Raw genomic sequence first — 14,030 nt, 5'->3', positions numbered from 1 at the left:
TCAGTGGATTATCAAGACGATGACAGTAATCTGTTTCCTTCTGTCCCCGCCGCCGAGTCCTTAATGCGAGGTTAGTGATGAGTCCCAGGTTAATTAGCTGTTCAGGCAGTTAATTAGTGATTTGTGAATTGATGCGACGGGGAAATGTGGTTCGCCCTCTGGGTCGAGGTTGCAGGTCAGCCAGTTAGCAGCGGGTGTTTTTTATAAGTGGCTCGCTCGAGGATGCTTCAGTCGTGGCCACATCACGAATCAGGGCTTCGGGTAAACGATGAACCTGCAGAATCACCAAATCAGCTCTTCTCAGTTATTCTGCACGAGGTGAATTTTAAAGGTCAAATCCTAGATATTATTTCCTAGATGAATGCTTAATATCAGCGCTGCTTCCTGGGAGTTCTGGTGCGTGCGGTGCTGATCGTTGCCGCTCTGCAGAGCATACGCACACACACACACACACACACACACACACTGACAAACAAAGCTCAGCGTGGCTTTGCAGATGGAAAGGGAAAGGACGCACCCCGTTCTGTTTAAGATTGGCTTTAGTTGGATGCGTCCCCCGTCCCCCACTGCAGAGAGACATCAAGGTATAAGCTGCACACGGCTGCACAGGGAGGCTCACAGGATGTGCACACGCATGTGGAGAGAAACCAGCAATTTCCCCGTCACACAGATTTGTTTGATGTGTGCCATCTCGCAGGTTTCAGGGCTTTAGGATGCGTCACTCAGACAGAGTTTTGTTAATCTCGTTGGGTTCTCCCCCCTTTGCTGCCTCTAATTCTGCCTCTAACCAAAACACCCTTTTCTTTTTAACGTCGTTTTCCCGCTGCTCTCCCGCCTTGATTTCCAACTCTCTTTTGGGATCGGCTCGTGATTTACGTCCCCACGACCGTATGATGTTCATCTCAGTGCACCTTTAAAAAGAGCAGGTAGGGTTTGCTCTGCTTTGTCTGCCGAACAGTGGAGCAGCGTGCACCGATGACTCCGCCTCCGGTGATCCACCAGCACCATCTCGAGGATCCAAGCGGTACTGCTCAACCCCTCGAGTCCGTGGAGTCGGCGAATGGGTCTCCATCGGGCTGGAGGAGAGAGGGGTGCATGCTGGGGGATGCGGGAGCACGCCGCCATGCGTCTAGAGAGAAGATGTCAGGGGACTGAAACCACAGCGCTCTGATCGCCGAGATGAACGGTGACGTAATGAGTCATCGCTTCGCTCACGAGAGGCGTTCTAACGGAGAGGAAGCAGGCTGGGATGCAACACAAACGAGAGAGTGAACATCGATCTGCCTCTCTGCCCCCTGCGTCTCCCTTCCTCCTCTCTCAAACATTTATAGACTTGAAAGTGTGTTTTTGTAAAACAGGAAGGACTGACTGGAGTCAGCAGCAGATAAGCGGTTGAGTTATCTCTCTGTGGAGAGAGTGGGAAGGAAAGGGGTGGATGGAGAGCTATTATATGAATCTGAATAGCTCTGAGCTCCATCTGTTGTGTGCCGTGGAGATGATGAGTCATTCCGCGGGTCAAAGCTGCACCGAATCCCCAGCTTCATGCACACACACACACACACACACACACACACACACGGATTCGTCATACACGCTGCGAGTTCCCCGTCATGCATCTGTCCTGTGTCTACAGTTTAGTGACGCCAATTAGGTCTCAGCTGGGATGAGGGATTGGTTTTGGGACCGTGTCCGAGCCCGTCTGTTGTCTTTAAGACGTTGTGACTCTCAGCACCACTTCGTTAGTTGAAGTCCTACAATATTGTCGGACTCACTCGGAACAAAAGGGTCGAAATTTGATGCGACAGAACCGGAGATATCGTCTATTTCATAGCACACGTTCTTCTTACTTCGTCAAAACCGCACCTACATTATTAAACTCAAGGCTGGGGGTTGACCATCGATGCTTTTACAATATGGAGAGAGAGAGAGAGAGAGAGAGAGAGAGAGAGAGAGAGAGAGAGAGAGAGAGAGAGAGAGACTGACAAAAGGAGAGTGCTGTTCAGAGGAGAGATGGAGCTCTCTGGTTTTACTCTTGTGTGACACAGAAACAGAGATGAGGATTGGAGAGAGTAGCATTGTTACTGCGCACAACAATGAACAGCTCACCTTGGGGAGACGAGTAGTTGGAATGGAGACATCCAAACACAGGAAAGCACATTATCTTCTGCCATCAAGCGCCCGTGTCCCTGAACGCATCACGTCCAGCTTTTTACTTTCATGTACAACGTGATTTATGTGCATTTGAAGTCCTTTTGTTCACTTTCTCCTGTTAAATTGATTTCACACGGTAGACATTTTTTATTTCGGGAGACGTTATACCAGGGGTGGGTCATAAACCCAATAATATAAGAAGTCTGGCCCACAGAGAGAGACTCACCAATGCAGCTGTTCGTTCATTACACCTGACCGTTACCCCGTGTTGGCCGTCTTTTGTCTTTGTTTAGAATGTTAGATCATTATTAATAATAATTGCTGCTATGTGCACCACCTGGCTTATTGCCGCTTAAATGACGGGCCCAGGCGCACCGTGGTGTCTCTGTCGTATGAACCAGTGGTTTGAGTTGCTGTTTCTTTCCCACTGTCTTCTTGGCTTCATTTCTGTTATTCCCTTTGTGTCATTTGATGCTGTATGGAGAGCGTTCCAGCAGCTCACGGTCTCTCTGAGAGGCTCTCCTTTTCTGTTTCTTATGGTTGGTTAACCTGTTTGTTTCAATATTAATGTATTTAATATTAAAGGTGAACGGTCCTACATTTTCTAATTAAATCCACCATCGTAACGATTTGAAAGATATTGTAAATAACAGAACTGCACATCGTGGCTTTGAGTGGCTCCACCTTGTACTTTGTATTTGTGATGGTTGACAAACACAAAGCCCGACTTTCTGTTTCTGACTACCTCCTGACTCTCGTTAATATAAACCTTTTTCAGTTCAACAGAAGTATCTTCAGCCTCAGCGTCTGAAGAGCTCTCTGCTGTATTTTCTTCAGCGCTTCTTTTTCTTGACGTGACAGAGACTCTGTGGCTCTTTTACTCGGCTGAGTTAAACTCTCTCTCTGTAACTAGTTGATGGCGGCGTTACCTGAGGTGATGTGTGTACTTCAGAGATGAGGTGTAATCAACAAGGCCTTAATTACTAACCCACACAAACACTGCATATTGTTATTGGAGCACTTAGATTCTTAATCTCTTTTTAATGACCCGTCACCCACTCAGGTACACACACACACACACACACACACACACATACATAAATGTGTGTACCATGGGTGCAGGAGGAGGGGCTGTCTAAACTAATGATGCATCATCCATTGTGTGTTCACTCCATGTATAATTATTCTGACAATCCATGGAGACCTTCTGTGTTTCTGGCTTTCTCCTTCTTGAAGGCTTAGTTTGGATTGTTTGAAGTGGGGTTATGAGCTAGTTATCTCTAGTCAGTGTATTACCTCCAGTAGTTTAAGTACACGCTGTATTGAGAATGTCCTTCACCGTGTCTCCTTTGACAATCACTGTCTCCGCTGCCTTGATCCGTTAGTTTGTTGGTGGTACTGTGAGACTAACCCTCCAAAACACACAATAACACAAAGAAACAAACGGTAACTCTTGTTGTCGTGAGGTTAAATGACTGCTTTTGTCAGTGGAGTCTGGTGGCTTTGAAGAGCATAGCTAACTGCTTCAGTCCCCTAACCCTAACCCTAACCCTAACCCAATGTGGAGTTAGTTTTGAGGTGTTGCGTGTGAGGATTTTTACGTTCATCCCAGCTTACATATGAAGAAAAAGCTTTATTACAAAACGTACTCTAAGGAAACACAGCAGCATGCTTCAAATACAGACTGCTGTTACACTGAACACACAGAAGAGGAAAGAGCAAAAGATCACTTGCTTTGTGAAGTTGTGAAACAAAAACTTGACATTAAAGCACAGCAACTGTTCCTATTATGCTGTGCACATGTGTTGGTCCCATAGCGTGTGCGCTCACCCGTTGATCATAAACCTGAGTTGTGTTCCATCAAAGGCAGCTTGCACAACAAGCCGATTCCCTAATTGGTGCTTGGGCTTTTAAATTGCCTTTTTGGGGTTTTTTTCACAGCCAAGCAGTTTCCTAAAATGCTAATCTGAAAAATCCCCCTTTTAAAAAACAGAAATATTATGAAAATGTATTCATGTATCTGTAGGGTCCTCTCCAGAATGTTGTCAGTGGCGCTGTGATCGTTCATTGATGGATGACATCTGCAGCTTCAGTACTGGACCAATGTCCAAACCCATTGTCCCCGTTAGTCACTGAGACACTGAGACATGGGGAACCTTTAAATCCAGTCCCATAAACTGAGCAGAGGAAAAAATATCACGGCCATTTGTCATGTTGCTAAATAAATGTGTGGTGTCTTTTGCAAAGCGCGTCCTAATCTTGTCTGGAAAGATGATTTAAAGGATTTCTTTTCCCTTCTTCCGCTCGGTCAGGTAACTCGCCCTCGGAGGAGTCGGAGGAGCGCGAAAAGGAGCCCAGGACGCTGACCTACCCCGCCTACATCGCCAGTCTGCTGGACACGGGCGCCAAGCGCATGGCGGCCGGCGTCCGCATGGACTGCAACAGCCAGGGCCAGTGCCCGCGCTCCTGCCACCTCTGCCACATGAGCCCCAGGGTGGTGCAGGGACGGCAGCGGTCCGAGCCCGTCCTGCTGCAGATCACCAAGGCCGCGCCCATCTACGAGCTGGTGTCCAACAACGAGACCTACCAGGTGGGTCAGCTGTGTTTGTCCTTAACCGTCTGGGACTGTCTAATGTCTGGAAAACTGCAATTTCATCTGGAATCTATCGCACCGTTTCCCGAGACACGATCGTGATCGGTGGATGCATCTTCTCTCTGACAGACGGTTACAGAGGCTGTGTGGAGCTGCTGTCAGACTGTAGAGACACGATGCACAGGCAACATTCTGTATTGCTATTGCATATGCAGTAATTACAAGCTATAGATATATATATATAGCTTGTTACCACTGTTAACACTGTTAACACTGTTAGAACTGTTAGCACCGTTAACACCGTTATCACTGTTAGCACTGTTAGAACCGTTAAAATCGTTAACACTGCAGTGGAAGCCTGGGAATTCTAGAGCAGGAGGTGCTGCTCCTTCTGTGAGGAGGTGTGTGTGTGTGTGTGTGTGTGTGTGTGTGTGTGTGTGTGTGTGTGTGTGTGTGTGTGTGTGTGTATGCAATGCGGTCGTGACGTGAACGGCTTCACTGTGCTGAATTGTGACACATTTACATCCAGTGAGTGACATAAGTCTCAATAAGTGGATCTGACATATGAACGTGGCCCATATCAGAATTTCAAAGATCAGATTTCATGTGATGTGTGCTCTTCACACAGTTGTGTGTCAATTATGCGCAAAAATCACATTTGGGCCACTTTGGCCTGCAGTGTGAAGACAGCCTGAGGGACACCCTGTGGAGCTGTAGACCTCTAGTAGGACTACGGAGCTGCTTCTATTGTTTGTATGTCGTGTGCACAACACAACTCAACACAACACAACACAACACAGCACAGCACAGCACAACACAGCACCAGCGCCAATGTTCTCTCTCCATTCCGCTGATCTACGGCCGACATGTGCTGCAGCGCACCAACAAAGACGGGGAGGACGAGAAGCTGGTGAACATAGATATAAACGGTAAATGGACTGCATTTATTTAGAGCTTTTCCAGTCTGCCGCCCGCTCGACACACGCCAATATGCACCCGCAGTGATGGCGGAGGCAGCGGCGCGAGGTGCCAGCCGGCTCATCGTGAACGGGTAGGGGTCCAGAGTCTGAACCGGGAGCCTTGTGATCACCAGGCAACCGCTCTGCCTCCTGAGCCGTCGACAATGCTGCATGTTTAAAGGGAGGAAACGTACTCCACACACGGAGTAACATGGACACGTAGCTTCTGTTAGGACGTTACCGGGCGCCTGTAATATCACGAGTGTCTTCATCGTGTGTGGACGACGTCCTGCAGCGACGCATGTAAACACTCCGGGTGGGTTCAGTGAGTCCTGATAGAATGTCACAGACATGGAGAGGTCTGTTGAACTCCAGACACTTGGAGGTGTTTGCTTATCCATAGTGTCTGTCACTGTGTTTACATTTGAATATTGCCTGTTCCAATATGACATATGCTCTGATGTTTGATGTTAGTTTTCTCTCTCTCTCTGTCTCTGTGTCTCTCTGTCCGTCCCGTCCCCCCCCTCAGGCCCTACAGGAGGCGATGATGAGCATGCTGTGGTGTTCGGGTAAAGGTGACGTCATCGATGACTGGTGTCGGTGTGATTCCAGTGCTTTCGGTGCAGACGGACTGCCCACCTGCGCCCCTCTTCCCCAGCCCATGTTAGTAACTTCATACTCCAAACTCGTACCATCCGTCGTTTAGCTGGCAGCCCTCCATCTCATGCCGCCATGTTCTCCAGCCATCAGGGTGGCTGTAATATAAAGCGTGGGAGTGCTAATCAATGAAATGAGCTGCTGCACTGATTGCAGAATGTCTTGTCACTGTGTCGCAGTTAACCGGCATTAACGTTAGCCGCCGGTTGAGAGCGGCTCTCTGACGGCGTCTCTGTCCCTCCGTTGTCCCTCTGTCCCGCCAGGCTGAAGCTGTCCTACACCTACGAGCCCAGCAGCTCCTTGGTCATCATGGAGTGGAACCACACCGAGCCGCCAATCGGCGTGCGCATCGTCGATTACCTCATCAGCCAGGAGAAGGTGACGGAGAGGACCGACCACTCCAAAGTCGAGACAGGTAGGTCGGCCTAGAGCGGCCCACATCCAGAGCTTCGGCCGTTGATGGTCAAGAAGAAGTCATAAATATATTCATTCTAGACTCACGTGACTCAAACCATAAAGCCGCCATGTGTCAATATGAGCCTCGTTAGTTTGATCTCGTCCATTAAACCGGCTGGAGGAGATCTGGATCAGTCATTCTGCAGGTCTGCAGGTCTACAGTTAGACCCTGTACTTCAGGAAACCTTCTCCTTCAAAAGTCATCAATAAAGGAGCTCAGCCTGAAACGCGTGTTCTCCACACGCAGGCCCAGGTTTACACATCCCTTCATTGGTTCTGGGCCTGATTCTGTTGTAGTTTTGAAGGCCTCCACAAGATGGCGTCCACCAGTAATAATGGTGATGGAGAAGTGAAGTATTCATTTAGAGTATTTAGTGTGTTTATTAGACAGATTTCATCAAAAGTTTCATACTGAATCGGTGTAATGCAGTTGTTTCTGATGTCCTACAGTAATTGCTTTCAGAAGAGGGAGTCTTGTAATTTGTCACAGCGGTTGTGATGAATTAACCACATGACAGCATGAAGCAGTCGACTGTGTGTTTAAGTGATTTCAAAGGGTTTCATCTGTTTGCACACTTTAATCCACGAGGATCAGGGCTTTGTTTACCCTGCTGTGTGTTCCCTCGTGTTTCCACTAAAGGGAGGAAATCATATAAGCAGCCACGGGAGGTGTGTGTGTGTGTGTGTGTGTGTGTGTGTGTGTGTGTGTGTGTGTGTGTGTGTGTGTGTGTGTGTGTGTGTGTGTGTGTGTGTGTGTGTGTGTGTGTGTGACGGACCTATATGAATGGGAGCTGGAATAACAAGGGGCCGTTTATTTTGGCAGTAATGAACCAAATCCATAATGGAGACTGTTCCAGTTCCCTGCGAGGACCAGAGTTTGTTGTAGCCTAATGAGAGAATGAAGTGTGTTATTAATCAATGCAGCATATTCAGACGGGAGGAGAGCGGCGCTATTACGGAGGAGATGAGCTATAGGGTGCAGCAGTAATCTTCTTTAGAGCCTTTGTGTTCTTTAAAGAACTTAACATAACTTATTTCAGGTTTACTTGTATGTATGTATTCATTCATATCTATAGGGATGATAAACTATGACTCTTCCTCTCCTCTCACATATACATTAACAGGATGTATTTCACATTTCAGAGGCGTATAAAGATGTAAGCCGTGATCTAAATCTCACTGGATGGTGTTTGTGTTCATTCCGGCCGTGGAGATGCACGTTTCTAAAGGTTCCTGAATAAAACACGGAGGGAGACGTTTGAATATGTTTAAGATGAGATCATCTTATGGAGGGAGGAGGATCACGGCATGCGTTAGTGGCGGCTGTGTGGCTCCTGATCATTACATCCAGCACGTTCTTATGGTCGCACACAAATCATTATGCGGTCAAACTGAACAGAGCAACGGTGGAATAACCCTGATCAACCTGAATGCATCCTCGTGTGACCTCCTGCTGCGAGTCAGCTGATCTCAGACGTCGCTGTTTTTACAAGCAGGACTTCAACACTTTCTGTGAAACAGTTGACTGATTGAAAGCACAAAGTGACAGAAACAGGAAGATGTTCTGGTATAGAGTCAGTCATATGACCACCATGTAATTCAAATAGGGTCCCTCATTGTGACGAACCCACAGGAACATGTTTTACTTTTGACCTCGTTCAGCACGTTGTTTTAGTTTTCAGGCCCACTCAATGCAAACCAGCGGGCAGCAGACAGACACCGTTAGCATGTAGTTAGTGAACATAGTGGTGTTGGTGAAGAGGGGAGTGTAGTAAATCACTTCCACAGAGAAGAACCTGTTAGTTTGTCTCTCCTCCCATTAGATGGTCACTGACGTCCTGAAGAGAAGATCATATTTATTGCTCCGTTATTCAGTCACTGCATGGCTCGGTTAACCTAGTCGGTCCCTGTTTACCTCCTGCACGTCTTCCTCACTGCTCGTCATGTAAAGCTTCTCTCTTCTGAAATAAAACACATGAGCGGGTTATCTTTGTGGTCATCTTCACAGGGCCTCTGTGAGGCTGAGCCTCATCATGACCGGCCTACAGGCCCTCATCCTGTCAGCTGACGCTGTGCATCGGTGGTTCACGTTCCTGTAGTTTCAAACTTAACTACCATTACCACAAACAAATAGCCGTATTAAAGCTGGGGCTTTTGTGGCCCCTGGAGATTTGAGGGCCAGTTACCCACTTTGCCAGGCTGGTGATGCAGCTTCACCGTGGATAAGCTCATGCCTCCTCCTCGTGGGAGTAAAGACATGGAAAGTGTGCCATCAGTGGAACCTCTGTGAGACTGTATAGTGAAATGTAGGGGAGACACTGAAATATCACTTGAACAGCAAACGTGACCTTTCAGTCCACGGTCTTCCTTCCTGTAAAGAGCTCATTACCACTGTGTTCCACAGCCCAAGGACACAAACGTTTGTCCCCCACTCTGCGCTGTCAGAGCGATAAACAGAGACGATGAAAACACGGCGGACGCTCGAGTATCCTCCACGACGTTCTGCGGTTGAGACAACATTTCGTGCAGTGCCTCCATTAGATGTTTACTGAAGACTTAAACTTCAAACATCTGGCCACAAAGTCAATCTTTGGGGGCATCAGAATGGTGCTTTGGTCCGACATCAAAGTTTACAGTTGTTGGAAAGAGTTGATCACGATCAGACGTATTGACAGAAACTCTCTCTGCGTGACGCAGACAGGAACCGCTGCCGTCTCCGGTACCGATGGAGTCGTCGCTGCTGAAGTAAGCTGCCGATGCCTCTTTGTGATCTCGTTGTTGGTTGATATAGTGAATGATATTCCAGTCAGATAAGCGGTGTATTCTAACGGTATCTACCACGGAGCTCATGGCAGTGTGTTCATGGAAATTAGCATTGGTACTGGGCAAGACACGCAGGAACTGTGGCACAGGAATATTCCACCCGGTGGACTGCTGAGCTTTTCCAGTTCACCGATTTCTGTTGCACTCTAAATAAGACAATGTGAGTTTCCATGGTGCACTTTAGCCTTCCTCATTAAACTAATGGAGGCTACTTTCTTACACGAGCTCTTTACTCTCCCTTCAGCTCCATGCGAGGGTAGTTTCCTCACAACGTTCCAGCTCCAAAGCTAATCACTTGCTTGTTCTAGGCCCCGTAAAGGATGGCACAGATATTGTGTCACGAACTCATTGGAAAAACAGACTCCAGCCTCTCCATTAATTGCTTCAAAACAAACTCACAGGCACACCGCTCGCCCGGGAGGTGCAATTCATCACTGCAAAACCGAGGCGGAGTATGAATTCATCAGACTCCACTTGTTTGTTGCCTAAAGCCCCATTTTGTCCACGAGTAATGCATGACATTGCACCGTTAAAAAACAGCTGAGTTTACAACTAGTTATGCTGCTTGAGAGTAAAAATGCCTTTTATATATAATGTGCACTTTCATGTCTGCGGCTACTGTTGGCCGAGTAAGTTCTAGTGTTCAACAGAAGGTCAGTACTGTGTCTTAATCCAGCACATTCTCATTCAGACCATGACCCAAGTTGACCCTCTGGGTACTCATTTAGCATCAGCTGTGGACTCTTGTTTCAGGCAAAGTGTCTTTTTAAAATAGACTTCTGTGTTCCCAGGAAACGTACAGTTTCTGCTCAATTAAGAACATTTGTTATGCAGAATAAGTATGTCAGCTAAGTACCTTAAGATAAGTTAACTGGGTGAAAGTCCCGTGAACTTTCTTGATCGATGTCATTCTCTACTTCTTTATAATGCATGACAATGCCTGGAGTGTTTCCTTCTGATTAAGTTAGGAGTAGTACAAGAGAGATGAGCATCTGGTCCAATACAGACTAAAGGACTGGTACCTTTCCGCTGCAGCACATTGATGCTGGCGAGAACTTTAGTCCACCCTGAATTGCAAAAGACCTCCACATCAGCTCAGGCTGTTTTAAAGTGCGGGGCAGCTGTTTTGACTTTGTGACCATACAGAGACGTTTGTTGTTGTGCTGCTGGTTGCAGTGTAGGGAGAATCCAAGTTTCTTCACTTTGGACGAAGTTGAAGTACATCAAAGCTTCTCTAATGGGAAATAACATTGTATGTGAGGTCCTTCTTTGGCAAAAACACCCAAAATCATTTTTTCTTTCTCTAAAAGGACTGGCTCTGAAATAACAGGCCTACAACTGGCCTCAGCTTTTGAACTGCCACAAAGTAGGATTGCAAAACTATTGGTTTCAAGATGTATGACAAGATGTGCACTTGTGCTGGGATGTGCTCCACATATGTTTCAGCCTGTACGTAATGCAGACGATTCTGATCAACCTGTTTAGGTTATCAGGGTTCATCAGAGCACTTCAGCCCAAAACAAGGAGCTGAAAGATGCTAAATTGATGCTAAAGATGCTAAAGCGCTCTGTAGCGCGGCGGGGGGAACCATGTCACTACATAAGAAGTGTGCTCATGTCGGCCACTGTTGATATGAAGATATTGCTTTGAATGCCAACTCCATCGCTGGCAGTTATCATGATAATAATCAGTGCGATAGTCAAAGGGAGAGAGAAGGTTTAGTTATTGTGCAAGGCTGAGCTGGAGGCAGTTTGTAGCAGCACAGGCCACGACACCACACCACAGTAACGCCAAAACACCACAGTCCAAATGAATCATTCATGTTGGCACTAATGTGCACGATGAATGTAATTTAGTTTAGCTGCAAAAGAAGACGGCTCCCTGACATAGTCGGAGGAGCATGGAGAGAGAGATGTGACCCTCTTAATGCAAATCTAAATTTGCTGATGGCTATCCAAACATTTCCAGCCACAGGAGGAGAATCTTAACTGTGAACCGTCTCCTAAAGAGCAGTGAGCTGCATCCGGAGAACGCTGGAGACTTGCAAATGTGTTTGAACCCCTTCACCCTCCGCACAGCGGGCAGATAACGCACAGGTCAGAGCACCATGCGGTTTACAGATCGCATTCTGTGACTTCTGGGTGTCGAAGTTGTCAGAACTTTCTAACGGCTTTCTCTCGGTGCCAATTGGACTCTCCGACGTGAGAACTCGCCCGGCGTGGCTCTAATGATCCTGAGAGAAGGTTGTCCAGCTCTGGTCGGTGTGCCTGGAAGATAGAGAAACAAACGTGTGATGAGGGGAGAGTCTCTGAGAGCTTCCCACCTATGCATCTGGTCTTCAGCGGATGATTGATCACTTCGGAGACCGCACCCTAATGGTGAACACGCAGGCAAAGGTGGCCCGGGCACGGGGGGGGGGGAGAAGAAGACCACCGAGGGGGAGAAGACGGGCGAGGGAACGAGAGAAGGAAACAGAAAAGACAGGAGGGAGATTGAAGAATATGGGAGGATCTGGAAAGCCGGCCGAGCGGAGTGGTTTTGATTTGGGCTGTCAGTCTCCTGTCGTCCCGGAGAGTCGGTCTCACGTGAGCTGATGTATAATCCTCCACAGATCTCCCCTTGGCTGCCTCTCTCTCTCCCCCGGCTCTTTGCTTTTCCTTCACCACTCCCTCATCTTTCCTCTCATCTCCTGTTCCTCCTCTCCGTTGCTTTTTCTCCCCTTGAAATCCTTATCTCCTCTCTTTTCATCTTTTCCTCTCTATCAGTCCTTCAGTTGCCCCTTCTCTGGCCTCCTCTTCCTTTACTTCTCTACCTCCCTCTTTCCTTTTCTTCTAGCTTCTTTCCCTCGTTCTCCTCCTTTTCATTTTCTCCCTTTTTTTTCCAATGTCATCCTCTTCTCTTAAATTTAATTTTCTTCCAAAAGTGCATCAGACCGGCTCAAACATGGGAAAAAACTACGTTCACTCAGCTGACAGTCAAACCGTATCTGTTTACAGTTCACGACATGCAGGAGGAGCTCTGGAGAGGGACAGCTGGATGTTTAGGAGGGTTTGTTTGAGGTACTGATCCATAGTCTGTGTGTTTCCTGTTAGCTTGGAGAATCAGACAGCAGTAATGTAGTGCTGTGGACACGGGGCAGCAGCAAAACCTACTTTAGACCCCTAAAGAGAGAGAGAGAGAGAGAGAGAGAGAGAGAGAGAGAGAGAGAGAGAGAGAGAGAGACAGAGAGAGAGAAAGAGAGAGAGAGAGAGGGAGAGAGAGAGAGAGAGAGAGAGAGAGAGAGGGAGAGAGGCTCCTGATTGGAGTCTGATTGATTAACGAAACACAATAACAGACAGACTAACCGATCGAGGCAGACCAGCAGCTCCTGCATTCAACAGTCTGGTGGCTTTGGTGAGAGCATTAGTTCCCCGATACACTACATGTATTCTAATTATTTTTCCCGTTATCTTATTATCTCATTGCACAGCTCCTGTCTTCATCTGGTGCTCTGCTTCCAGTGCAGCTTGTTTTAAGTAGAGCTCTTATCCAATCAGATTCAGCCTCTATGTCTCTATGTCGGGAGAGAGGTCCTCTAGGTAGACCTTACAGGTTAAAGTATATGAGGACGATAGTGCTGGTTGTCATCGTGTTCAACCAAGTGGGCCAGCGTCACTGTGAAGCTGAAGCAGCTATCAGACGTTAGTGTTAGTAGTAAGAGTTAAAGAAGTTCTGACATTGACGTGACATGTTTAGTGTTTAGTTTGGTGTAGCTCTGTTTTTTTTTTAACACTCAATGTCTGAAGGAGGAGACACAGATTTGTGAGTTACTGACAACACCTTTCTGGAGAAGAACGTTTCAGAAAAGATGGACATCTTAAGAAAGAGTGGGCTTTCTTAACCCCACAGCGAGCAGCCCTGACCCAGCCAGGACCAGGATTCGTACGAACGGTGTTCCTGTCTGACAGCGTCACAGAAGCGTTGCACATGTTAGGACTGAGAATGCGTTTCATTTACGACTGAGCGTCTTGGTGTTTGGAGCTACGCTACGCTAACCTGAGTTAGCAGGACGTAATGGTCAATGGAGTTGACGAGTCCTTTGTCTGATGCAGTTAGAAGAGCTGTCTCTAAATCCTGACTGGATATTTAGATAAATAAGTCAGCTTAATATGGTTCTGGTGATGATAACGGGCCTCAGGGTTTAAATTGCTGTATAACTTAAGATGATGATATGTGTTTTGTTATCTGTTCATATCGTCTCTCTTTCTCTCCAGTTTTTAAAATGTGATATGGAGCAGTAAAAAGAACACCATGGTTTTAAAATCAGGTCCAAATGGATTGTGTCAACGTGATGGATGAGGATATCCAGAGACACCCCCCCCCCCCCCCCCCCCCCTTACCTGTGAGCATCT

At 47.2% G+C, this 14,030-nt stretch overlaps 1 protein-coding gene across 1 annotated transcript in view; it reads left to right on the top strand.

Moving 5' to 3' along the window:
- Positions 1-975: 975 nt before the first annotated feature.
- Positions 976-14,030, top strand: part of LOC137892622 (astrotactin-1-like) — a 39,308-nt gene continuing 26,253 nt past the window's right edge. The window contains exons 1-4 of the mRNA XM_068737904.1: positions 976-1,024; positions 4,464-4,741; positions 6,233-6,366; positions 6,624-6,775. Coding sequence (XP_068594005.1) covers positions 976-1,024; positions 4,464-4,741; positions 6,233-6,366; positions 6,624-6,775 — 613 coding nt within the window. The remainder of the gene's footprint in view (positions 1,025-4,463; positions 4,742-6,232; positions 6,367-6,623; positions 6,776-14,030) is intronic.

This window comes from Cebidichthys violaceus, unplaced genomic scaffold (assembly GCF_023349555.1).
Source record: "Cebidichthys violaceus isolate CVI_PGR_0920_01 unplaced genomic scaffold, fCebVio1.0.p SCAF_8, whole genome shotgun sequence".
Classification (NCBI taxonomy): domain Eukaryota; kingdom Metazoa; phylum Chordata; class Actinopteri; order Perciformes; family Stichaeidae; genus Cebidichthys; species Cebidichthys violaceus.
This window is presented reverse-complemented; position numbering and strand designations above follow the sequence as displayed.